Genomic DNA, 26,477 nt, shown 5'->3' on the forward strand with positions numbered 1-26,477 from the left:
TGATACTGCTAGCCATTTCTTTTTTATCTTTACTACATTGATTTACAAAAACTTGATATAAATATTACAACATGATCTGCTGGGTGAAGATTTGCTGGGATATGGGCAATAACAATATTTACAGTTTATATAGAATACATACAGTAACACATAGAACAGCCACACATTATTAAGACAAAATGACATGTTTCTATCCTACAATAGTCTTTCACTTTGATCTGGTCAGAATGGTTACAGTGCGCCAGTATTGGTAAGCTAGGAGATCATGTTTTTGAAACTGTGTTCTTGACTAGATATAATTGAATCCCTTCCATGGGTATAACTGGTATCGTCATCTATTCTGGAAAACTTCACGTGATATGTTGCCCTGCACAACAGTAAGCAACACGACGGTGTTAGCCTTGATGTGTGTGGGTAGGGTGTGGTATGTTGCCATGACGACTTGCGCCACGTGTTTGCTGGGCGTCCACACGTGTAGGATCTGCTTGTCCCATGATTCCATGGTGTTCTGTGTTGCATTGATGACCCCTGTCAGTTTCTTCATCAGTAGTTTCTCTGCATCCTCGCGATCAAACTCGCCTCTGAACTTCATTGCCCTTGTAACTGACACACCTACCTGGGAAGGAGAGAAAAGTTTAGACTAGGGCTGTGTACTAAAGGAAGATCTGGTACAGATACTGGTACAAAGATTTAGGTACAAGTCCGGGTCTGTACCTGTACAAACAATTGACGGGATAACCAGTGGTTTTTAATAATGACAGCGACAGCTCACAGCATGTTTATTTAGACTTCATGTATCTTCTGCAGAGTCCAAAAGTTGCATACTTTAGTGTAAGTCTATTCAGGTACAGTACCAGGACATTGATGTTCCTGTTCTTTGGACCTGTACCTAAATTATTTTTGTGGTACAAATGTGGTGTACATTGTGAATGTCACAGAAATGGAATGTTTGTCTTTTGCATCCATACCGCAACGTGCTCACTTTACAAAAGAAATGTATATAATGTCATCAACTCACCTGTACTCCAAACAGCTGGCAGGTGTAGTCTGTGAGTGCCCCGCCCTGCGGGAAGTATGTGACTTCCATTTCTGTCTTCAACAGCTGGGCTCCAAACAGGCGGTACAGCAGCTCACAGGACAACACCTACATAGGGGTACAGGACATGTTGTAAGAAAAATACTAGCATATTAAGCCATTTTGGTTCGATTATAAGGGATGACATTTGCTCATGCATCAATTTCCATCTGTTGCAAAAAGAGAAGTTTGAAAAAATAGAGAAAAAAGTATGGTAAAACGGATGTTAACTTTGTATATCAAGGTCAATTCCAAGGTCAAAGAAGAGACCTGATTGTATACATATCGACCAACTACGACCTGCTTGGAGATAATGTCACAATTTCTACCTCTGAGTAGACGGAGTTTCCTCCCGCGTTCGGGCAGGCGTTAATCCTAGCGGCCGCTGCAGACAGGTGCATGTCCTCCACTCTCCTGTGGGCCGCCAGCTCCACATAGGTCAGCCCTGCACTCTGTCTCTCCTTAACCTGAGGACAGCAACATCACGGGGTGAGCGGGACACATGACACACATCGGTAATGATCCGTAACAGAAATCATTTCATTCGTGTTGACGATGACAGTGGGCTTCCCTGTTGTTGCATCATGCATATAACCTGTATGTAGCTAGACGGTGGCGTTACGTTAAAACTATTATTTGTCTGAAGTAAACGATATAGTCGTCAAAAGGGACAGGTCAGAGAAATTCATGACCACGGCTGCGAAAAGAAACCAATCAATCGTATATTATAGTATGCAAGACAAGCGTTGAAAGTAACAAGAAAAGTATCATCACTGATAAGGGTCACTGAGCGCACGCAGTGACTTCATTCTCTACCCTTACCTGGCGTTCAAAGTGGAAGGTTGTATAGTGCTTGAGCCTGACGCTGAAGTTTTGTGTACACAGGCCGACTCCGTACGGCGGAGAGTCGTCCCGTTGTTTTATCCACCTTGTTCTCTTGTTGTTGTAGAGTCTTGATCTGTTAGAACGCTTACGGTTAGACTTTGAGGGCCGCTGAGGAGACCCCAACTTCCGGGTCTGGGACGCGGTGCTAGCGACCGTCATCCCGCTCTGGACCCGGCGGTGGCTGGGTGGGAGGCTTCCCGATGTGATTTCCGCACCTAGACCGTCGTGTTCTTCTCCCGTTTACTTGACGAGCAGTCATTTTTCCTGAAAATGATAACACGCCTTGACTATCTCATGTTGATGTCGTTCGTCGTGTCTCTGTTACTGAGTGTGATGCAACGCTGGCAGATTTTATACTCCTTTGACGCTGCTTTACGTCATGTGCTATTTTTGGAGTATGACGTCCTGGGCGTTGCAACTGCGACATCTTGCAGGAAACACGATACTGCAGCTACTGTTATGCGCTAAACCGGCGGCGCCAAACATTAACATTGATTACGTTGATTCAAACATTTCTTTTACCCTGCTGAGGTGCGCAAATGACAAGATAAGCCAGAAAGACAAAGTAACTTTGACCCTCTTCGAATCCTTCGTTTGTGGCGCAGACAACTCCCAGATGCGTACTAACTAGTACTGTGTCCTCGGCTTCTATCCGGAGCTCGGAGTTCTGCTTCTCTCCCCTATATGTAGCCGATGTAGGTGGCGAGAACACAATTCAAAATATTTATCTGGGACACACATGACGTTTCATTTCATTTCATTTATTTATCTATACGCACAACGGAAGCATAAACAGAGACGTGAAGAGATGTACTTTCTAAAATGCAGAAGGAGACCAAAAGCTTAAAAGGCTTGTGCATGCTAAGTCCTCCTCCTTCAAACCTAACAATTAATCAACACTATATTATGATAATATCAATCAGGTGAATTAACGGAACAAAGCTATAAAAAAAGTCTAATACAGATCAATGGACTGCAAGATAAACATGATCAGTTAATTATTAACAAAGACAAAATATATTACAGGACTGGAAAATGCAATATGATAACATACTAAAAATCAATACAATTGAGATATTCAGAGATGAACATTTCCAGACGGTCATCGTGTTCAAAGGAACCACGTATATACTCAATTCTAATGTTCTTTTTACATTTTTCATTGTTATCACACACAAGAAATCAACAATTTCCTGTCAATGAATTGTTTTTTTCACGCACACACAATATCTCTGCATTACCCATGATGGGACGTTGGTAATACGGTATGTAGACACATGAGAATTGTTTGCTAAATAAAGACTACTAAACAACCAACTAATTAAAGCGTTAAGTTTAAAATTGGATTCTTGTCCATTCACAAAATAATATTGGTCTTATAAACAACGCATTAGTTCAGCCAAGAGTGCATTTACAAATGTTTGTCACGCAATGTTTTTAGCTTGAAGTACTATATAATAGTCGTTCCAGCACACGACTCGACTGTGCTGTTACATTTTCTTTGCAAATGACACTACAGTTTTGTATACGCCTTGTACCCTAAACACACACAAGGCACACAAAAACAACCTCTTTTAAAATCTGCAAAGCAAACAAGCGCCAATGGTGTAGGGATACACCAGTTTCCCTACGTTCGGTTTAGCGCAAAACGCAGAAACTGACGACAAACATAGCCGACATGAGAAAGCACTTTAAGCTCTCAGACGGTGAAAAGTAGATCAGAAATTCTCGTAGTAGGAGACATAGTGTGCCAGGTCTTTCTTGTTCAGTTGTGCGCATGCGTCTTCGACATTCCTGGTCATTCCAGGAGGACCACAGCTGAAAACGCCGATCTTTTTTACCTGTGGGAACAAGGAATAGAAATTCTATTTCATATATATCATTTTCCATTCCCAATGAAATAACCGTGCGAAACAACTTTTTTGGTGTTTGTAGACTCTATTTGATAGCACTGGTTACGTAAAGAAAACTGTCCATTGAATGCTTAGCTTGTACCTTAATGGTACCGAATGATTACGTCTCTTAAGACTGATTAGCTACCGAAGTTTATTGCTGCGTTGAATCGCTAATCATGACCATTACTTCACTGGAAAATGGTCAATCGTCGAACTGAACAGACCTAGGATGACTGAAAAGATTTTGTCACAACTAAGCCGAGTAAATTCGTTTTTTTCTAACACCAGAAGATCTAAAGATGAGAGGATGCCAAACTTCTGCCCCGCACAGAAATGTAGTTACCTCCGGGTTCTGGTGCTGGATGGAGTCCAGCAGGCTGACGAACTCCGGCCGGCCGAAGTGAGTGGTGGCCCGCAGGCCGGTAAACAGGCTCCGTCCTGACAGCCGCTGGAAGTGACGCTCGTAGATGTACTGTCGGGGAGATGGAGTCAGAAAATTAAAATGATATGCCCAAACTGTCTAATACTAACGATCTAGCAAGGAATGATAGAACGCCTTATTGTAACTCATAACTTTAACTTGAAGATAAGAAGCATCGTTATGATTGATCTTAACTGTTTATCAACAAAACAAATAAAACATATCGGTTCCGTCCTTGAGGCGTTGCCAAAAATACGAACTACGCCTGGGACACTAGTACCATTGTTTCTTCACATTTAGATCGATAAAATAGCTTTTGTCAACTGAGTGTTAAACTACTGATTAAAAAGTTCCCTCACCAGCATAGTTGTTCGTACATCGAACTTCTCGAAGAACTGTGTGATGAAGATGTGCACGGCCACCAGCCCGCGCCGGTCCTGCTCCTCCACCTCACGGATGATGTCGATGAACCACTCAAAATGGCGCTGGGTCCGCGTCACCCACAGGAAGTACACCTAACCGCCACCAAAACATTAGAAAAGGAACATGAACAACAACAGTTCAAAGATCTCACGACTCGCCTGAATACTGAGACGCGTATGGCTTGTTTAATTGTAGTTCAGCAATCATGCATTATACCCCACTTCCTGTCACTCCAAGCTGAACGCGACTAGCATATGGAAAACATGACAGCGAAAACACTGACAAACAGACCAAAAACAATACCTCCCCGTAAGCAAGTAAGTAGCCTCTTCCATTGACACGATGACATGGACTGTCAAGTCTGATATAATGACCACTTTTGCCACCCCTGACCTGCACTTCCTACCAAACCCACGTCTAAAGACTTTCCCTTATCCTACCTTCTTGCAATTCATGTTGGCGCCAGTTGAAGACAGGTAGGCCACGTCTTTCAGAATGGAGGCGAAGGGCGTGATGCCTATCCCTCCGCCCACCAACACGGCGATCTTGTACTTGTACCAGTCCTGGTGACCCTCTCCGAACGGCCCGTCCAGGAAGAGCTAACCGGTTTGCACCGAAAGTGAAAAATAGAATACACTGCTTCACATAGCAATGACAACTAAGTCTCGTCCCCCAAATAATGACCAGAAATGAGACACTTGCTCCATACCCCTGGTGTGGGTTGCCATTATCTGAAATTTCAGCCATTCAGGAAAGCAGTCTTGTTCCTTTCTAGTGCTATCTGAAACTAGTCCTGTGTTCTCACCTTTTGGGTCCCGTTAGAGAAGTCTTCCGGGTCGTATGTCCGGCGCAGCTGGGCAGTCCAGGGTCCGACCGCTCGCACATGGACACTCAGGGTGTTCTCGTGCGGGGCGGAGGTCAGCGTCATGGGATGGTACTCGTTCGGACCTTGTTCCGGACAGGCTATGCGCACCCACTGACCGGACTTGTACTCAAAATCGTCTGGACGTTTGAACTGGATGTTGGTCACATCTGTGTGTGAGGAACAGTTGAGTTACGTTAGGTAAGGAAGTGGTGCAGATAGTGCATAGGGTTGCGCCCATTTCAGTTTTAATATATATCTTAATAGCCCTTGGGCCACACAACTTTGTGCAGTCACTACAGCAGGGGGGCTAGTTCACTGGTAGTGGTATGTGTTGAACTGTCAGGATCTTTCCAAAAAGCTAAGTGGTGAGCAAAGAATGTAGTATAAACCAGTTTTACAGTTTTTGGTATGACCAGCTCGTGAATCGACCTCACGTCCTGCCGAATGCTAGGCGACCACTGTACCCGCTTGGTCCATAGTTGAGTTAAAACTCATAAATAGAAAAGAACCTCTGTAGTTGATACGGTTGAGATGAGACAGACGGAAAGTTTCATGAAGATACTAGTACTACATTTTGTACCTGAAGGCAAGAGTTCCGTCTTGACGATGTCTACCAGCTGCCGCCTGTGACTGATGCTCACCAACTTGTCTAGAGTAAAGATGATGGCCGGGCCAATCAGGTACAGGTGGAAGCTCGGGTTCTGCATGTGAGAGGGGGATAGGGGAGAAGAAATAACGATAATACATATAATGATAATTTTGATTTATGTCTGGGAATATGTTAGGACATCTCTGTTCTGTTACCTAAGTTTGTCTAGCAACTACTGATTGTGTTGCCTATGTTCACTTACGTTGTACATGTATTACCCTCTGTTCATTTGTACTATTTGTTGATGTGTCTTATAAGTCCACGCGGGCTGGGCGTTTGTAAACACACGACACTCTAATAAATATCTTTCATCCATTCATTCATTCAATAATGCAAGAAATGACGTGATACTGTGTGATCCCATGTTACGAATAAGAACATGGTAACATCAGCCGTCAAGTCACAAAGTTAATCGAACTATCATTTTACTTTAACAGCTGATTGCATCATGATTGCCTGGCCTTTTCGTCAGCATGGTGACTGTATGAGGTCTGTATCATGTGCTCTCGATTTATTCCATCTCTGTGGCTTGGCGGTGAGCAGGTTATGTTAGGCATGTTCACCATGTCTATTTCTCAACGCATGATAGCGCACAGGGGCGGATCCAGGATTTTGCAAAGGGGGGGGGTGCATATGCTGTTGCATGTCAGGTCGTGGCCGAAGGCCACGAATGCGCAGCGTAGCTGCGCGGGGGGAGAGCACGAGAGCCCCTCTCGTTGGGGGGGTTTGGGGGCCTCCCCCGAGAACTTTTTAAAATAAAGAGGCTCTCTGGTGCATTTTAGAGCTATTTCTGTGCAAAAATACCCAACGAATCAACACTGACTTTTAGGGCTGAACAAATATAATAAACGAACGAACACTGATAGTTAGCAATCTCACATTAAACAATCATATTTTTGGCCTGGGGGAACGGCCATCGAAACATGTCTTGAGCCGGGGGGAGGGCTATTGAAAAAAAATTGCCTAATTGGCCTTAGAAATACAAGCAAAATGTGCCCCTGAAATGCAGGAAATGGAGTTTCAGGTGGTCAAGATTTCAATTTTTTTCTGGACGTGTCCGGCGCCCACGACGCTCTGGCGCTCGTCGCCATCAAAAATATTTTCCCCTGACAGAAATGTCATTACATTTAGCATAGTCTACCAGCAAAGTTTATCCCTCAAAGTGCAGAAAATCCTGTTTCAGAGGGTTCAAATTTCAACATTTTTCTCCAGACCTACCTTGCGACAGCTCGTGCGCTCGAAATCGTGAAAATACGTTGGGGGCGTCGTCGCCCTTAATAATATAAGCTAAAAACCCTACTAGAAAGGCTGTTTAACTTGGCTTAGTCTGCCAGCAAATTTGTCCATCAAAAGTTAGGAAAGATCGTTTCAGATAGTCAAGATTTCCAAATTTTCCCGGGAGAGCATGCCCCGGACCCCCTAGGATTACGTTAATATAGTTCGCCCTCCCCATAAGAAATTTGCTGCAGCCGCCTCTGTCGTGTAATTCCATGTTCGCACGAAGTTTACGAAGACTATAGCAACTAAAATTGGTATCAATATCAATCCTGTGTGCATCGGTTCTTTGTAGACGGAATGGTTCACGGACGGCAACGGGATAAAACATTACGATGTTTACTTTCGTGACATATTTCTGCTGCGTGCATATGACGTAATCATGCATATGATGGCGCGAAAATTTTTCGGCAAGTTTGTTGGTTGGCCGAAATAACTCCCGTTTTGGAATGATTACAGCAGTATTGAAGCGGTTTTCGTCACGATATCGCTAAAATGTACCCAAGTCTCTTCCAAGTAGAACATTAATTTAGTTTCTTTTGTGTAAATATCGTACATGTGTAGTGGAAAAGATCGCCGTTTTTTTACCTGACCCATTTTGCATCAGCCCTCCCCCCGGTAAATAACGTCAAGTCCCTTAGCGGAGACATATCGTAAGTTTGACACATTTTTACTCCTGACATTTACCGTCACAGTATGAATGAATGAATGTTTAATATTGTATCTTGCGTCGCTCAGTCCACATGGGCTAATAGGGTACCAAAATAACAAATATAATAACAATATTAGAGTCAGATGGAACATAAGCGAGTTCCGAAGGAGGGTGGGAGTATTGCCAACGTTCTGGTTACGGAACATTCTGGCTATGCCCGCAAAGACCGACGCAATGAGGAAGTAAAAGCGGGAGGAGTGCGCCTTGGCATTGTTGGTTAGCGGCTTTGTATTGTCGCCGCTCCGCTGCAACTTTCGCTGATTTTCTGGATTTCTTTGTGGAATTCCTTTTTTTTGGTGGTCCAGCTGAATTTTTTTTTGGGTCCAGCCAAAGGGGGGGCGCGCGCCGGGTGCGCCCCCCCCCCCCCCCCCTAAAACCGCGCCTGGGGCAGATTATCACAACTTGTACCTGGATAAGCCGACCGCTGCCGTGCAGGACGGTGAGAATGAACATGACGATGTACAGCTGGTGAGTGGCCCAAAAGGCGCTGAAGGCCCTCCTGCGGGCGTACCCCGTGGCGAACACGTAGATGATAGACACCACGAGTAGCAACAGAACGCCGGTCACACCTGGATATCAATGTATGTGTTTAACGTAACCGTCACAAAACCCAATTACAAGTCAAGTCACAAGAAGTTTACGGATATCATGGGAAATATAAGACTAGTCTAACTTCTCGGCCATGTTGCCTGGCCGACAAAAACTGACAAACAGAAAGCCAAAAAAATGCCTAAAAATAATCCCAAAACAAGCCTCAGCGAAACGTCTGCTTGGAGAATAATCCTACCTGCCATTGTCTGAAATGCCCACCAGTACCACTTCGGTGGTTGGTCAGATCTGAGAAAAGAGAAAACGAATTAGGTACAATCTCAGATCTACGCATTTCTAAAGTGACGAAGTCATAGTTTGCTGCATGCGCATTTCTGCCATTGTGTCATGGACATGACAACACAAACAAAATTTACACCACAGTTCGGCCAACACCGCTAGTACTTCATGAGGGAGACGACCATGTCTGCTTATTCCCAGTAACACTACGGTGTTGTCAGCTGGTGTCAGCACGTACCCATTATCGAGCGTCCTGAGAGACGGGAAGAGACAGACCAGGTGGTTGAGGGGATGCACGGCAAAGTGATACACGTTGACCAGGTGACCAAGGGTATGGATAACTGTGCAAGGAAAAGCAAATTTCTCAGTAGGAAAAACAGATCAGGTACGTGGACACAACAATAGATACTTGATGTGTTGTGAGTGTATTTCTTACTGTACTGTGTAAACGATAGCTGTTATCTTTTTGCAACTACTTAAGGGTATACATGTAAGGCGTTTGATTTTTGACTGGAAACAACCACTGTGGTACCCCGAATGATCTAACTTTTACTACTAGACTAAGTATATTGTCAACACTTGAGAATATTATAACAGGATTTTGAAGCATACATCCGATTTTGCAAATGACATCAAATAATGCATAAGCTAATGTATCACAGGTGTGCCGATTACTTACTGGTGAATACAAGCGCCGTGATGGCAACGATCTTATGGAAGTCCACGGCATAGTCAAAGGGGATGTACCTATGTAACAAGTGATAGTCAAATAGATCAATAAAAATACACATAATAGAAAATCTTTCGTCTTCCACTGTCTTCGAAAAAGGAGTCGAACCCAATAGCCCAGGACCTAGAGTTAGCTTTTACTAGTTTTAGACTAGAGTAGTAGACATTTTTATATTATTTTGTACTCTGTCTGAATCTCTCATGTTACCTGCAATTAGCCCACGGGCTAGAATTTGCAGTAAACTTTTATTTTTTATTGATTACTTCCGACACAGGTCTATGGTGTAACAGATCCAAGTCTCGCACCTGTTGAGGAAAGTCTCGCGTAGTTTGGTGAGACTGTTCCTGCACATGGTGAGCAATAGCAGACTGAAGGAGAAGGACATGGAGGCGGCCGCGCCTCGGCTCGCGATGATGCCGTACTGGGTCAGCTGGCGGATCCCGAAGTCCTCCGCTTCAACCGCGTAATCTGTGGATAGTAAAGATCTGTAATGAGCATCATGTCATTTTCCACAATTTCAAATGATGTCACCTGCTCTGTCTGTGGAATGCACACAAATAGACACATATACGTACAGACAGAGACAGATATACACACTCTTTCTCTCTCCCCCTCTCTCATTGTCTAATACTAGTTTGTTGATTGTTCTAAATGTTACAACAGACCAGCAGAACGACAAGATTACAAATTTTCCTTATCTTACAGGAAGCTGCTTACGGTACGCTCTCTCTACGAACAAGGCGAATGTGATGGCGAAGTAGAAGATGAGGTAGAGGAGCTGCAGCCTCTTGTTCTCCACCCATCGTTTGAAGGCCTGCATCTTCCTCTGGTAGGCGCTGGCGGGGTATGTCTCTCTCAGAAGCTGTACCTTGATGTCTGAGGACGAACGGCCGGTCGACCTGCGCTTGCCGTTGGGAGCAGTCACGGCGTCACTTTGATGGTAAGAAAATACAGTGTTGAGCATAATATATGTCTACTGTCGGCCATCTTTCATCTGCACAGGCAGCGGGCTCGTGTTGGTCTCTTGGCCTGCTTTAGGATATTCATATATCTCGCATAGCAGTGGACACATGGACATATCCCAGACATTCACAACTACCAACGGTATAAGGTTAAAGAGAATTGAAGAAGTCTCCAACTCTTAAGTTCCAGAAAACAAGAATGTGATATTAGTGTTTCTATCCGCATTTATAACACAGGAAAGGAAACAATTCTGGACAAGGTTCGTGCAGATGTGCCATCTATCTACCTGTTATGAGTATGGGACACACCTGGTAAAGACGTTGTCACTATCTGTCGTGTTGGCAGCACAAGGTACAGAGGGGATGGGCTCCAGCTTTGGAGACGTCTTCCGTCGGGTGGCAGAGACTACGTCGCCACTGGACACCACGGGTGCACTAGCCCTCCTCAGCCGCCAGGGTCCTTTCGGAAGCATGGAGGAACTTCGCCGCCTTCCACTTTCCTTTGGAACGCTGGTTCGGGTGGGACGAAGAGTCGTCCAGTCACTTCCTACATTTGAGACAGAGTAGGATTACTGATATCGATAAGGATGACAGCGTGTTGTAAGGTAATAGGAGCCAATGTTGTGTTTGTTCTTTGTGAAGACACTAGCTGCTCGGCTGAAGAACTGCCCAAGGCTATGGAGGATAGGGAAGGATGGAGGAAGAGAGTTATGGCCATTCGTGCAACCAGCACGCCCGGATGATGATGATGTTGTGTTGCTGCTCAATGATGCAGCGCGTTTCCGTACACAGTAATACGTATCTTGATTATATCTGTATTGTCGGTAAGACGACCCGACCCTTCTGCGTAACACACCAGCTTCACAGGCACGGGGAACGGCATCAGGCGGTTATATAACACTAAACTGCCTATCTGTAACACCTAACGTGTGCGTATTTATTCTAGACGCAAGTGTTATACAAAGCAATCTAATGAGAATATCCATGCAGCACATAATGGTTCCGAAAGTTTAGCTCTATGAGATGGCCTTCCAAACGCTGTGAGAATCAGCTATGTTCGTCCGTACCTGGTTACGAAAGTTTAGCTCTATGAGATAACCTTACAAATGCTGTGAGTACCCGCTATGTTCAGCTGTGTCTGGTTCCGAAAGTTTAACTCTATAAGACGACCTTACAAATGCTGTGAGTACCCGCTATGTTGAGCCGTGCCTGGTTCAGCTCCTCCTTGTGATCCTGCATCATCGACACGAACTTGTCGAAGCTCATGTCCTGCTCGCCTTCCATTCCCGCCTCCGCGAACATCGACTCCACCAAGTCTTCTATCCGACCTGTGGTGTTGTTACTCACCAGCTCCATCAAGGATCTGTGGAGACGATAACAAAGTCTTAATAAAGCTAAGAAAATAGACGTTACGTGCATGTCCAAAACGTTTCCTTCGTCACTGGCTAGTAAACATAGCAAGGACAAACGCGTGATAAGTTTTAGACAGCATGATATTATTTCAGACACGATTTTGCGTATTGTATTCAGAATGTGAAAATGTTCAAAGACTAACATCCACTCACCCCAGCATGTTCGTTAGTTCCTTCCTGCTCAGATAGCCATTCCCGGTCTGGTCGTACATGTCGAACATGACGCGGAGCTTGTCTTCCATGGTTCCTGTAGTAGATATAAGTGTCATATGTAAAAACTCCTACCCTAACTGATACTACATGAGATCTAAACTCATGGAAGGAACACCTTGTTACTAATGCAAAAGTATTGTTGGCGGGAACATCCTGTCAATAGCCTCCACCTTGACGTTATTCATAAGGAAACATTTCATGCGCTGTCTTCCTTAATATGGAACGCCTGCCACTATATCTTCAGAGCTTAGTTGAATTGCTTAACAACTGAATCGCTATTTTATTTTGTCAAAATGATCGACATGTATATCACTTTTGCTCAGAGCGATTAGATAACCATGAAATAACCGATGTAAAACACGTGACTTTACTTCAGCACCAAGGACAGGCCCATTCTTCTTGCATTTTATTTATCTATACTTTGTCAAACTGAGGGAAACTAATATCACTCTTGCTCACAGCGATTAAATAACCATGATATAATACACGTAAAGCACATGGCATTGCTTCAGCACCAAGGACAGGCCCCTTCTACTTGCGTTTATCTAATTCTGTGCCCAGGATGACTCGCTCAGTGATAAGGCATTTTACTGTGAACTTGGACGTTCGAGTCGTTTTTTTGGAAATGGTTTATTGTGAAGGTCATACCCTTGGAGAAGATGACGACCAGATCTAAGAATTCCCGGAAGGAGATGTAGCCGTTCTTGTCCTTGTCGACAAGGTTGAACATCTGCACCACAAACTGAGAGTCCGGACGGAGGGACATGGCCTCAGCAAACTCCACCTGAACAAAAAACAGCCACCATACAGAATGTCATTACTTCTATATCTATGTCTTTTATGTGATTATCTGGCGATTTGTTTTAAACAACTTTAAATTTTATCAGTGTAACATGAGTACGTTATGGTGTCTGCTTTCTTACATATATGAAAGGAACGTACATAATGTACTGCCAAATTCGTAACGAGTTAGCAACTCTTATCATAAATCGTTGAAGTGTGTGTTTGGTAAGTAGTTAATTTCAAATGGCGTTTTGACCATTCTTTGGTGCCAGATGATGGCAAATGAAGTCTTGTATTTAGCTCACCATTTGCAATATGCATGTTACATATACAAGGGATGGTGTCTTCTGAAGTTCTTAAGGGCTTCAACTATAGCTAGCCAGACAATTACCTTAGTCAGCTCACAGTCCAGCGCGCTCTTGGCCTTCCACTTCTCGGGCTGCACCACCCAGTCATCGACGGCACGGGAGCTGCTCAGTGCCTGCGGACACGTACCCAAAATTACCTGTTTAATACATAGCACATTTTTGTGGCTCTGGAATACACAACATCAACGTTACATGATATCTGAGACACGGCATCAGGCGTAAGAGCCGGTCACATTTGTCGTACGATCGTCATTCGATAGCAATATAAGGACATTCTTCGGATGACCGTCCACGTGTCGTGCAAAAACCAGCTTTCTTGATAGGGAAAGGGGTTGCCTTGGATCACTGTCTGCTTGAAACTTCTATGACATCGAAACCGGACACGACCTATGGCAAATGCGACTGTACTGTGCTGACATGAGTAGTTGAGTGTAGTTGAGTGCATTGCATTATTTGATACCTTCTCCACTTATGCAGCTATTTCCTTTGGACCTGCCTGGACCATATTGTACTCAACAGCCCGCCACCAAGATAGCTGCAGACTTAATGTAACACTAGTGGCGCCGGATCGTTTTTTTTATTTCTAAAACCCTTTTTACATATTCAGCCGCTGTCCCATGATAGTTTTATAACAGATAATGGTCAACAACCATTACACCAGAGTGCCATTACCCAAGTAAGTTACAATTGCATACCTCGACATCAACGGAGTTTGACTGAAAAAGACAACGTAAATTAGATTTTTTTAAAAACCTTATTCAATATTTCAGCATAATACACAATAGCACATACATACACATCATTGGAGCACAATGGAATAAAAAAACATTAACATGAGGTATAACAAAACTGGGTGAGGGAGAGAGAGGGGTAACAAGCGTTGATCATTGGTCTGTGATTGACTTAACAGGTGTATCTAAGGGATATCTATCATTGGCATATTGGCAATTATAGCTTTAAAGTATTTCAAGTTTGGTTTCAAATCTTTCAAAAAACAGGTGTAAATTACATATTTGGCAATAAGGATACAATGTAAAAGCTTGTTGTCTCTATATGTTTCAGATATTTCATATATAATTAAGTTCTCATCTATGTTCAGATCTTGCTGTGTTTTGATTTCCCACCATGTACAAAAGTGTTTCCAGAAAAGTACAACTTCATTACAATATACAAAAATATGCTCAATAGTGTGTTCTTTATTACAGTTATTGCATTTGTTGCTTTGTTTGATGTTAACGTTTTGTAGCCAGTTGTTTGTCGCAAGATACCGGTGTAGAATCTTATACTGAAAACATTGTAATTTTGTGTCTTTTGTTACAACAAAGGCATTGGTATAAGCATTTTCAATGTTACCACTTCCTATTTTTTGTATAATGTTGTTATCTTGACCTGGTGATACAAATTGTTTCTGTATCAGAATATCATATATTTGCTTACATGTGAGGGTATAGGGTCTATCTTATAATGTATGATGTTTTCAGGATTACATTTTCTTCTATCCTTTTTAACTACTTCTTTCCATTTCTGTGGCATGGCTGTTTTGAGTGAGTTGTATTTTAATACATGACATGGATTGATTTCTATACCATATGTGTTGTGTAGATCAGTTATACTATAAAAGGTTCCATCGTTTTTTAACAAATCATTGAAATATATAATGCCTGCGTTAGCCCATGTTTTATAGTATACAGATGATGTTCCAGTTACAATGTATCTATTATTCCATATAATTTGAGAACAGATCTGTCTGTGTGAGAGTGGTTCATACTGTATTACGTCTTCCCAAGAGGATATGACATCTTTATAGAACGTAACAATGGTAGGTTGGACAAGTCTAGCAGTATACATGAAAAATCACATTTGAATAATAAGAAACCTCCCCATTTTGAGAAGAGACTTTCTTTTTCCACTGCTTAGTGGGTCTGTAATAAGCCGTCTTACCCATGTTGCCTTTATTGCTTTATTCTTGATGACAAAGTTTACCATCTTTAGTCCTCCTTGGGATATTTTTCCAATCAGAGATTTCATTTTAACCTTGGTAGGTTTGTTTGCCACACATATTGAAATATATCATCATTTACTTGTTTTATAAAGGTTGGTGGTGCATGTAAAACTGAACAATTATAAACAAGCTTGGAGATACCTAGTGTCTTGATAATTAAAATTCTGCCTATAATGATAAGATTTCTACTTTTCCATACATTGCATAGTTTTTTCATCTTTGTAAAGTTGTTTTCAAAATCCTTATTGTAACATATATCTTTATTGTGTCCAAAGTGCGTGCCTAGGGCACATAAATTAGATACTTAGGCGCAGCCTGCGCCTCTTCTGGGACGACCTAATGCCTCTATTAGATCAACATCAAGTGCAGGCGTATCTACGCCATCTTGAGCTCATGCTGAATATGCCAGTGTTAAACAGTGGCCCTTTGCCAGTGTTAGACATTGGCCCTTGTGAAAAGCCCTGAGAAGAAGTTTGTCCCACCTGTATTTTGACGTGTCGAAGGAAGGCAGCTACCAATAAACGCATGCAGTGATAAAAGTGATAGCAACACCCATTCTATACCATATCGCACGGCAGCAAAAACAACACGAAGTCGACGATCTGTCAAAACGTTTTTAGATTGTTTTTGTGAATTTCTTGCTGCCAGAGCTCTAGCCATGACGTCAATAATTCCTCTTAAAACCCACGTTAGTGTTTCTATACAATGTAAGTGGCATACCTGTAGAAAAACACTGCAGAAAAAGTCCTCCAGGGTCTTCTGTCTGTCCTCTATAGTGACAGCTTGTTTCTGCAGCTGGCCCAGCTCCACCTCCTGCAGCTCCACGGGAACCTGCTGGGCGGTCAGGAACTGCTTCAGGTCCGCCAGGAACGTCTCCCGCTCGTGGTGGCTGGAGAACTTCAGAACCTGTATGGAGCGCATTGTTCAATGCTCATAAAGAACAACTCTGGTTTGCGGAGACTCTCCCGCGGCCTCTGAGAGGCTCTACTTAACCGGGATGTGGTATCCATTTTGTGGACATGGTCTGTGATCAAACGTTAACCAATCAGGGAATCGGCTTTGCCTGAAGGAAACATTGAGACAATTCTCTGATTGGCTGCCAGCTGTTTGGTGGCCACGCCAATAAAACTGGAGACCTCAGTCCGGTTTTGCAAAGCCTCCCCAAGGTACATTGTGAGGGCCACGGACTAGGGTCTTCGTAGGAGAATGGTCAAGCATGGGTGATTGTCTATAGTCAACACTGACTAAGAGGATCGATATTTAGGACTTCTTCATTTCCAATGACTATACAATAATAACGTTGTATTGCTCTCCTTGTCAAATGACAAATCTACTAAAGTCATTATACCAGATCATATTCCCTTGGGATGTGGATGGACAGGAACTTGCAGCCCCTGTCCCTGGAGACAGTGATGATCCCTCGGGCGATCTTGGCGATGTTGACTAGACGAAAGACGGCGTCTCTTGTATCCCTGACCTCTATCAGGGACGGACTCTGCAGGGTCACCACAACTTGTCTGGTGGGAAGCCTCCTTCCCTGCCATTCCGTTGCTACACAAAAGGAGGCATTATTATGTACTAATTGGTACAGTACGTTACAACAACCCCACTCAGCTGCGACCACTGAGAGACCAAAGATTTGACAGATCACTCAACGAATTTCACAAATAAAGAACATTGTCTTTTTTACGTTTTGTATGTTTTGCGGTCTTTCGTTTAATCATACTTTTAAACCTTGCATAACAGATCTATTCCAATCATTATCTGAAGTGTTTGTATTTAAACTTACACAAATCCAATTTTGGTTTCCATGCGGTCGCTCAGAGATCGCCGTATAGTGGAAAGGGGGCCTTAGTACATATACGACGCTGCGACGGCCCTGTCTATGTACGCATGATCTTGTCGTACAGTGTGTGCAGAACATATCGTGCGACTATTGCGAATCACGATAGTCAATGACTTTCAACCAATGTCGATTGGGCTGAACATGACGTCTGCGATGTGTTCATTGTTCTATGTTGGATTTGTTTAAGATTATGTTATGTTATTATTATGTTATTATTTTCTTTTGTCTTCTGATTTAATGCGATTTTGTAAAATTATCCCCTGTCAATCAGCTAGTCAATTGACCAAAGATTCGTGAATTGACCAATAAATGACGTAATCATCATCACGATATTCATGACATTATCAATCAGATCTTCAACGAAGGCTTGTCCAAGCCACCTTGTATATGCATAAGCTATCATGTAGTAAGAATATGCACCCACCCTGGTAAGCGTTAGAAGGGAGATCTAGTTTTTTCTTCGGAGTCTGCAGTCGCCTCTCTGTCCGAAGTTCGTTTCTCCAGGCTGCCACCATGATGACGAAAACGCAACCTAAAAACGCGATTGATGAGTTCAAAAATTAATTCCAACAGTTACTACCCAACTAATGCAACACAATAACATCACCAACATACACACACTCTATCTGACCGAGCGGTGATCCCAAGAGATACGTTCAAGGTGTCAATGCTATGTTAATCATGAGGAAGTAAGTCTTAGTTTGCATAATTATCATGTCATTACGTTAGTCTTCATCAAAAATTACCTACAGGTCAATTCACGAAAGTACATTGATCCTGTCTGCAGGTGAAATGCCCTGTCACTTATGTCACCTCTTCCCGAAGACAAGAACTATCTAAAAACCAACAATCACGACGATATATTCATATATACATGTATAAAGCATGTCTAGTAGAAGACGAGATATCCTCTTTCAACAACAGTAAAACCCAACAGATAGCCTAAAATCGTATTATTTCTTCATTTTGCTGGCATCAGCCAACACACCAGATATCATAACGATTCGTCCACAACGTCTCCAGTTACACTGTTCATAGATAAAATGACAGGCAGACGTCAACAAACACACTGCACCCCATAACAACATCTACTGGCGAAGGTAAAGAGAAAACCCACCGAGAGGAAACAGGCACAGGACGATGACCGTGACGCCAAACGTGACCCAGTCGACGTTGTCAAAGTAGCTGAAAGTCGTCTGACCGGTGCACGGCTCTAAGTCCGAAGGGTCCACCTCAAGAGGAGAGCCGTTACCGTCTTTGTGAAAAAAAGTACATGTGAAGCACTAGTCATATGTATGAAAGTGTACATGTAGCACTGATGCATTCTCCTGTAAATAATCAGAACGCCAGTTAGAAGCTCTGAGGAAGGTGATTGAGAGACATCAAAATGTACTAAACTGATGCATTCTATTCTTCGCTATCACATAAATGGCGATGACGAAGTTTCAGCCGTAATGTATCTAACAATCAGCTGATATTCTGAATATTTCAATTAATCCTCTAGTAACGTTATTTTTTAAATTGTGTCTAGTTTCATTCAACATTTACGTAAACCTTATATAAAGAGGGTGTAACTCGATCCTCCCAAGCCTGCGAGGTCCTTTTTATGAATAAAAGCATCATCATCAAAATCATCACTATTGGTGGAGAACATAGATTGTCCAAGTAGCGTGTAGTTCTCATCACGAGTAAAATATACTTAACCGCCGCTTGGCTGCTGCCCCGGCTACGTAGTGGGTTGTCCTCGAAACTACCGACTCACCGTTCTTCCAGACGAAGACGTCATCCTGAAGCTGTGCGGATGGCACATCTGTCACTCGACTGAGGATATCTTTGAAGTTGATGCCGCGAATAGTATTCAGCTCGTCTTCGGTGAAGCCACTGCAAAACCAAAAACAAATGACCACTAGTACAGCATTGAAGGACACAAGAAAACTGGCACAGGTCGAGTGGGTGATAAGGGTTTAGGTGGCTTAGTGGCTTGAAATCACTTCCGGGCCTTAAACAGACGCACAAAGTCCGTTTCTTACAAAGGTACATGTACAATGACAGCTACAAAGTATTGAATGCTAAAGCACATAGCTGTTGAAGAAGAAAAGGCGAAAGGAGAGTGAAAATCCATGACAGCGGGTACAGCGAACCATCACTACTGAGACTCACCTTGTTTGTGTGTTTTCGAACCAGAAGCGGTCAGCATCCCGAAGACGTAAGAACTGTTGCTTCATGATGGTCTTGTAGAGCATTCCCGGCCTGCCTGCGCCAGCTCCCGCCAACATCCCTCCCACCCACACGTCCAGTTTGTCCACGGAGCCGTACAGGTCGCTGAGCTCGGACACCATCTGTGAGTGGACGGAGTTTTACCGAATTAGTCTGGTTGACATTCATATTGCAAGTTGTGCAGAGTCAACAATTTCCAAGTTGAAGATATAAGGATATAACGCATGACACATAAGCCCAAAGCCCGTCAAGAGCAAACCATTTGACTACGATCATATTAGATGGCGACTATATATCTATGGCTTTGTTATGTACACTGTATCTTTGTCATATCACTTTGTCTAATCATTACCTCTTCTCTCATGCCTCAATAAAAGCGACCAACAGACCTACTTGAGTTTTTCATTGATAAAAAAGTTAGTACACACTTCGCCAAGTGCAACTTCCTTGTGCACAACAATCAAGTAGTAGGTACAAACCTCGTCGGATATTTTCTGGTTCATGACCTTGATGTCCGTCCAGTTGTGCAGCGGTGCGAGCCCGTACTGCCTGCAGGCCGTGTTGTAGTCGGGAAGACCGTGGTCCCGCCCCCGCTGGATGTCCATGGCCACCAGGTCTCGTCGGGAGAACGTCAGAGGCCCATAAAGGAACCCTGGAGGAAATTAAAGACATCAACATTTTTCAGATTGAGAGCTTCAGCTTTTTTGGCAAAGTACTTTTTTCCAGTCCCACGTGTTATGCTACTGAGAACTATGTTCATTGAATTGAATTGTTCATTCTTTTGTTCCAATTTTTATATTGGTTATTTGTTTGAATGTTTTGTTGTGTTTTGATAGACGTGGCCACGGTGACACCTATCTCAAAATATCCTCTATTGTCATGGTGAAGCACAATGAGCAGATGGTTAGATGAACCGTTAGCTTCCGGCTGTATCAGCAAGCCTGGAATATTCGTGTTTTTTCGACGAGTCTTTTGTCAAAAATCACGAAAACATGAAAATTATCGGAATCGGAATTATCGGAATAAGTATTGTAATTGATACCGCCGATGTTTTGTGAAATAGTTTGAGAACTTACGACAGATGAGTAGCCTGATTGAATCGCACTTAAAGCGGCCCGCCCAAAGTTGGCCGGAAAGGGCTGTTTATACGGGCCCGGAGGTGTTCGCGTGTTTTCGACATTTTACCTTGCAAGTCCTCTGACACGATGCTCCTCCCACCGTCTGCGATCTGACCAGCCATTCCTGACAAAAGGCCGTCCACGTCCTCATCAGTCTGGATCACGTCCTGTGAGGTTGAGAAGAATAGAGGACAAATATGTTCGTTGTCTTAAAAAAAGTTGCACGGCAATTAGGACTCGAACTTGTAGAACTGCATAGCTTACCTCAGCGCTCCAATAGGTGTTACACGTGCGAATGGGCATCGCGTGTCCTGAGGAGTTTCTGGAAAGTAAAATTCATGCAGGTTAGTCTTCTCTATAAGGCCTGAATAGTTATGCCACTTTTTGCAGGTGATAAGTTATGTGTAAGTCTTTTAGATAAGAAAAAATGAAGTGAGCAAGTTCCCTTTTGACCGTTTTACATGAGCCTGTCATTTGAAGTTTGGAAGACCTAATCACCAGGTGCAGGGTAATAGAAAATTAATGACTTGTGGATCCTCACCGTTTGAACACAGCTGACGGCACCATGGAGTGGCCATACCGCATGGCTGCAGCCGTGAACACGTTAGACGGAGCCGGGTCCACGAACCGGTTGTACCCTTCCAAAACATACAAGGATATATCCATCACCTATGTTCGGTACTTCCTGATCAGCACTTGTAATAGAAATGAGTCTCATTGAGTTACATTGGATTACAATAGAGTTGCCCTCGCTGGCGTGATCTTGTATGTGTCTTGACTCATAACAATCACTCCATTATTGTTTGCCAGGTTCTACTTTTCTGATTCTTTGACATCACATAAAAGAAGTTCCCGCACTACAGCAAGCAGTAATTTGAAAGTTTGCTTCCTAGACTCTGACATAGAATAAAAACTGGCTATGCTTGTATGAAATGCTACACTTTGCTTGTCTTACCTGAGTATTCTTCCACGGTGTCGTTGATAAAAGCTGGAAGCCATTCATATAAAACGATGTTCTGAAGAAAATGTAAGCCTTGTGAGAATATGCATATGACAGTTATATCTATGTGTGCATGTATGACACATACATGTTTCCGTCAGACATTCTATAACTGATAATGTGTGATTTAATGCAGTGGTTGTATTCAAACAAAGATGTTCTATATGCCTAATACTCAACTTTTTTTCTTGTTATCAAGTTCGTCAACAGTGCATTGTTTTACTTCTTTTAGCAATACAGTGAATGCATTCTTGTATTTGGTATCAATTTAGTATTCGGTCGTCCTTGGGATTCATGTTAAGCGGCGGAGTCAACATAAGGTTTGTAAACTAGAGTGCACAATTACTTTGTCTTTGGAATGTGTTTATGTCTCCAATACAGAAAAAATGAGAATATGATGAAGAAAGAGGCTTATGACCTACGAGTACAGAACTATGTTGGGGTGTTACCTGGTAGGTGGCCACCACCCATCGTTTTGCCTGCTGGAACACCTGGTCGTCTGTCCATTCCGGGTGGTCCGTGTGGAGACGGTGTGCCCAGTGGTTGTGCCAGCGGGTCCACACGGCACTCACCGCCAACAGGAACGGGTTCTCGTTCCCTCGCACGTTCCCAAGGGCTGCAAGGTGTAAAGGTACAAGTTTTCTTTTGTGAATTTACTTTTTTTACTTTCAAAGGCTTTTCTCGCGTAGGTTCATCTTCAACAATCGCAAGTCTTACGTTCACTATGGATAAAGCACCGAGGCGCGTATTGAAAACCTTGGCCTACTTCAGTTTCTGCCACCTTTCTGGTACGTTTCTGGTACCTTTGACCAAATTCATGATAGTGTCTCTACGTGCCTAGCATTCAAAAGCCAATTGCAGAACCCCGGACCGGAGCAAACCCACCAACTGATTACAAAAATACACGGGAGTAAAATTGTCCGGCAGGTGGCTCTTGAAACGCGATTTTTTCTTTTTCTTTTTATTCTTAAAAACCTTCCCATATGTTCAGTTTGGTTGAAGTGACTGGTCACGGACTGGAGACTGTTAACACTTCAGTTCCATGAAGTGATTCATTGCAGTGATTTAGTGGACCATTAGCATATTCATATTCCTGATCATAGGCGGTGCGTGATACCCACATTTATGTGCGAATCCTGCTCCAATCTTATACAGGCGCTTTACCTAAGCTGATGTATTACGCCAAAGGGCGGCAAAACCGGCTACATAGATGCAGATTTCCGTTCAAGTACGCGACCAAAACAGTTTCTCCATTAAACGCTTGCATCTCTACACCAGCCGCTCCCCGCCGGGTGATGTGGTCAGAATGGCGCATTGCCGTCCTTAATGCACGTCAATCAAACTCGCAGCTTCTTGGTACGGCATCGATTTCCAGGAATTTTGTGCCACATTACAGTTCAACGACCTGCCTTGAAAGCCTAGAAGGCAATGCGCTACAGCTCAATGCACATGCGTCATGAGCAGGTCGACCACATGCCTCTCTGCTGGGGTGCAAGATGATCACGTGGATATATCTGCCTTGCATGAGCCAGTGCCCCAAATTGAGGTTATTGACCGTCATTTACACGTACAACATGCATAAGCAGGACAATCACCTTTCTAAAGGTAACTCGCGGTCCTTGGAGGATGTTGCCTCCCTCGCTACTGTTCACTTGCACTGTGGGGCAATGACCTCGCAAAGGACTGTGGGTGATAGGTGTGTCTTTGAAAGTACAGTCAAACCTGGTCGTACCTTTTGCAGACAACCGCCTACAGTCACAGGCCACATTGAAACAGCCCCGTCCATTTTTACATAGTCAACTCCACCCTGTCCGGAGCAACCACCTGTCTTTAGTAACCATTTTTCTCTCAGTCCTTTGCTTAATCCAGGATTGCCTGTATTCTGATATCCACAGCTTTACTCTCATTACAAATGTCTAGGTTGCCTTGAACATGTTTTAGTACCTAAACCAAAAGATTTAAGGAAGTCTACCCCTGGGCTTTCCAGAAGCTGGCTTTGCGCCATATCAATGTTCAACGTTTTGTTTGTGCCATGAAATGTTTCCACGAAGCGAGCTAGATACACGCTCAATTTATCCCAGGTGACTATTAATGTTCAACGTGTTGTTTGTGCCATGAAATGTTTCCACGAAGCGAGCTAGATACACGCTCAATTTATCCCAGGTGACCCACACTGCGGGATTACCGCTGCAGCTAAATATCGATCGCTTTTTAAAGTCTATGTCTATGACCACTATCGCACATCAATTCTTTTTACCACTCAGTGTGTCATAAGAAAATAGACTGACAATACGACAAGAACACTTTGTGTAGATTCTGTACGGGTAAGGTTCTTACGAAACATCAACGATTCTTGAATGCAAATATAACAGATTTGCATCTGAAGTACATGCTACACGGGGTATGGCAGTAAACGGAGTAATTTCACGGTTACCGCCTCCTCAGTAGATGTGGAATCAGTATTCGGGAGGCAGTGCGATGACATGTGTGAACAGACTTCTGATTATGTGCAGGACTGTGTGAGAGATGGTGATGGTTGGCGTTGTATGTTGATGCATTTCTGTACCCTTGAGAGACTAGACAAACGTGACCGAAGGCGTCGGAAAATAACATAGATTAACATATACTTTTGTACATGCATATGGTTGTTCTTGCGTAAGGAAAGGTGTACCACTCCCCCATGTGCACAATATTTTTTTCCAAAACAATGTTTCTGCCACACGGGAGATCTAGGCAAAGTTACACGTTAGCTGAGGGGCTTGAAACGAAAACGGCATTGCAGCTATGTGAAAAGACACATAAGCCACTGATCAGTAACCTTTCTATAGAGATCTACCTTTCAGCTATGATTGATGCTCTACCACTTAAAAGCTTTTGCAAAGCATTTGGCTGAGGCCCATAGTCCATAGTGGTTGATTTTAAACCAGACAAACACTCACTATATTCATATCAGCGAACAGCGTTAGCCCAGAGGCGCTGTTTTCCCGATAATGGAACGATAAACGCCGAATGAATGAGTTCAATGAACATGGATAACCGCGTGGCTCATGACGGAGTAAAGAAGGCCAAGGCTGTTGGAGGTTGTTGAAGGATAATGACACAAGCGAGGTGCATGTAAGGCCATCGTGGGGCATGTCGGGACATTAAGATCCCGGATGTCGAAGCGTTGTTCAACAATCTCTGTGTTTCCAAACATTAGTAACACAGTAACAGGTCTGTTCAACACACGGGATGGAAAAACTAAGAGATGTGTAGTTTTCAGACGTGTTTTTAGGCTGATAGTGTATGATTTTCTGGTGTATCTATGATTAGATAACGTTAACTTTTATCACAGTATCAGCGCAGTTGCTATGGGATGTCAACAAGCTACTGATTTTCAAGCAAGAAAACATAGCTTTCTCTGTGTGCCAACCCCATCGTCTTACCGTAAAGGTTGTTCGGCTTGTGAATTTTCTGGTTCTTGGGAGACGGTAGGTTCTGCATGGGGAGGCCCATGACATTCATGTCTGGCAGCTTCCCACCATGGCTTGTTCGCAGGCTCCCGTTGGTGAAAGCACGCAACCTGTCTTGCCATGCCTCTGATACCCCATAGATGGCGCTGCCGTCGAGCCAGGACGTTGCTGCATTGACCTGTGAAGACATCAAGGATACCAAGCCTATCATCAACACATGTCAATTAAAGAGTGTGATATCTGAAAATAAAGAACATCATCTTAAGTAAATCAATTTAATTACAAGGCCAATATTGATTGTCTCTGAACAAGGTACATTTTCATTTGTGAAGTTCATCCATGCCGACCATGCTATACATTTATGCAGTGTTGCCATGGAAAATTTTGCTTGGTCACGAAAAAACGCTTTCTTCGGTAAGAGGTTCAGGTGTAACGTAAATGCTTGTTAGAACAGATTTTTTATTCATATTGAATATGATGTGCATCTAAGCATCCGATTTTGCTGTTTAAGACGCAGGAAGCATGATGCATCACCTGTTGCCGAGGATTATTGGCAGATGTTCCCGTCCCAGATTTGTAGACAGCCCTTTGAAAGGGCATGATCTTTGTGGTACGGTCGGACTCCGCGGAGTTGTAGAGCGGGTCGCCAGGTTGCAGGGCTATGTTGCTGTACTCTGTGGGGCAGGCGATGCCGCGAACGTCCGAAATGTCATCCACAACATGCTGACCTACGGGAATACGTTTTGAGTAGGAGATGGATTAACATGTCACAAAGGGCGTGGGCTACTGCTGACAGGTTAAATCTTTGTTTTGACATTTATTACTTAGGTTGATTAATACTCATGGCTCTTATCAACTAACCTTTGGAACTACAATCTCTATACGTGAACTTGAGCACGTAAGCCAATTTGTAATTAATCTCTTAACATTACTTCCTCATACGTCTGGAAGTGTGCAATTGAGACACAAACGTACGTACGTTGACCTAATGCCGGGTTCACACGTGCGTATACAGTCAAGTCTGTATGAGGTTCGTATGAAATTCTTAGCCTCTACCAGGCACCACAGGCCGCTGTAAAATAGTAGAAATTAGAGAAATATAGACACATAAGATGCTAGAGGAGTAAGTTGTCCCATGAGTATGGTTTGCGATCAGCTGACTCCGTTGTCATTTTATCTGTCTATATTTGTCCAATTTCTAGTACCTTTCCAGTGGCATGTGGAGCCTTGTAGAGGCTTAGAATTCCATACGGACCTCATATGGACTTGAATATATGTGTGAACCCACCTAAACGGTCGTTTTGGTGTGGGCGATAACTCTGATTTAGGTCGGGTCGTGAAAAACG

General features: G+C 43.3%; 2 protein-coding genes and 2 long non-coding RNA genes across 5 annotated transcripts in view; 2 read left to right on the plus strand and 2 right to left on the minus strand.

Moving 5' to 3' along the window:
* Nucleotides 1–48: 48 nt before the first annotated feature.
* On the minus strand, nucleotides 49–2,317 carry LOC118432273 (AAC-rich mRNA clone AAC4 protein-like). Its single transcript, XM_035843812.1, has 4 exons — nucleotides 1,898–2,317; nucleotides 1,405–1,542; nucleotides 1,019–1,144; nucleotides 49–616 (listed from the first exon to the last, which is right to left on the minus strand). Exons 1-4 carry the CDS (start codon nucleotides 2,117–2,119, stop codon nucleotides 332–334), a joined length of 771 nt encoding a protein of 256 aa, XP_035699705.1. The 5' UTR covers nucleotides 2,120–2,317; the 3' UTR covers nucleotides 49–331.
* Nucleotides 2,318–2,713: 396 nt separating this feature from the next.
* Nucleotides 2,714–26,477, minus strand: part of LOC118405238 (dual oxidase 1-like) — a 28,142-nt gene continuing 4,378 nt past the window's right edge. The window contains exons 4-34 of one of the 2 annotated variants that reach the window (XM_035804625.1): nucleotides 25,666–25,859; nucleotides 25,105–25,309; nucleotides 22,129–22,295; nucleotides 21,635–21,695; nucleotides 21,221–21,317; nucleotides 20,944–21,001; nucleotides 20,747–20,846; nucleotides 20,041–20,213; nucleotides 19,505–19,683; nucleotides 19,107–19,225; nucleotides 18,462–18,599; nucleotides 17,769–17,876; nucleotides 16,847–17,049; nucleotides 16,219–16,404; nucleotides 13,520–13,609; nucleotides 12,994–13,129; nucleotides 12,286–12,379; nucleotides 11,911–12,083; nucleotides 11,030–11,267; nucleotides 10,476–10,690; nucleotides 10,064–10,226; nucleotides 9,708–9,775; nucleotides 9,267–9,369; nucleotides 8,988–9,037; nucleotides 8,609–8,769; nucleotides 6,145–6,265; nucleotides 5,505–5,731; nucleotides 5,140–5,298; nucleotides 4,636–4,791; nucleotides 4,199–4,327; nucleotides 2,714–3,801 (exon numbers count right to left, since the gene is read on the minus strand). In XM_035804625.1, coding sequence (XP_035660518.1) covers nucleotides 3,679–3,801; nucleotides 4,199–4,327; nucleotides 4,636–4,791; nucleotides 5,140–5,298; nucleotides 5,505–5,731; nucleotides 6,145–6,265; nucleotides 8,609–8,769; nucleotides 8,988–9,037; nucleotides 9,267–9,369; nucleotides 9,708–9,775; nucleotides 10,064–10,226; nucleotides 10,476–10,690; nucleotides 11,030–11,267; nucleotides 11,911–12,083; nucleotides 12,286–12,379; nucleotides 12,994–13,129; nucleotides 13,520–13,609; nucleotides 16,219–16,404; nucleotides 16,847–17,049; nucleotides 17,769–17,876; nucleotides 18,462–18,599; nucleotides 19,107–19,225; nucleotides 19,505–19,683; nucleotides 20,041–20,213; nucleotides 20,747–20,846; nucleotides 20,944–21,001; nucleotides 21,221–21,317; nucleotides 21,635–21,695; nucleotides 22,129–22,295; nucleotides 25,105–25,309; nucleotides 25,666–25,859 — 4,394 coding nt within the window. In that variant the 3' untranslated portion in view covers nucleotides 2,714–3,678. The remainder of the gene's footprint in view (nucleotides 3,802–4,198; nucleotides 4,328–4,635; nucleotides 4,792–5,139; nucleotides 5,299–5,504; nucleotides 5,732–6,144; nucleotides 6,266–8,608; nucleotides 8,770–8,987; nucleotides 9,038–9,266; nucleotides 9,370–9,707; nucleotides 9,776–10,063; nucleotides 10,227–10,475; nucleotides 10,691–11,029; nucleotides 11,268–11,910; nucleotides 12,084–12,285; nucleotides 12,380–12,993; nucleotides 13,130–13,519; nucleotides 13,610–16,218; nucleotides 16,405–16,846; nucleotides 17,050–17,768; nucleotides 17,877–18,461; nucleotides 18,600–19,106; nucleotides 19,226–19,504; nucleotides 19,684–20,040; nucleotides 20,214–20,746; nucleotides 20,847–20,943; nucleotides 21,002–21,220; nucleotides 21,318–21,634; nucleotides 21,696–22,128; nucleotides 22,296–25,104; nucleotides 25,310–25,665; nucleotides 25,860–26,477) is intronic. The other variant, XM_035804634.1, reaches the window with a different exon arrangement.
* Nucleotides 9,336–10,575, plus strand: LOC118405268. Its single transcript, XR_004829867.1, has 3 exons — nucleotides 9,336–9,413; nucleotides 10,033–10,245; nucleotides 10,464–10,575. It is a non-coding gene; the product is annotated as an uncharacterized LOC118405268 (long non-coding RNA).
* Nucleotides 25,845–26,477, plus strand: part of LOC118405264 — a 2,085-nt gene continuing 1,452 nt past the window's right edge. The window contains exon 1 of the long non-coding RNA XR_004829866.1: nucleotides 25,845–25,927. This is a non-coding gene — a long non-coding RNA (uncharacterized LOC118405264). The remainder of the gene's footprint in view (nucleotides 25,928–26,477) is intronic.

This window comes from Branchiostoma floridae, chromosome 2, assembly GCF_000003815.2.
Source record: "Branchiostoma floridae strain S238N-H82 chromosome 2, Bfl_VNyyK, whole genome shotgun sequence".
Lineage (NCBI taxonomy): Eukaryota > Metazoa > Chordata > Leptocardii > Amphioxiformes > Branchiostomatidae > Branchiostoma > Branchiostoma floridae.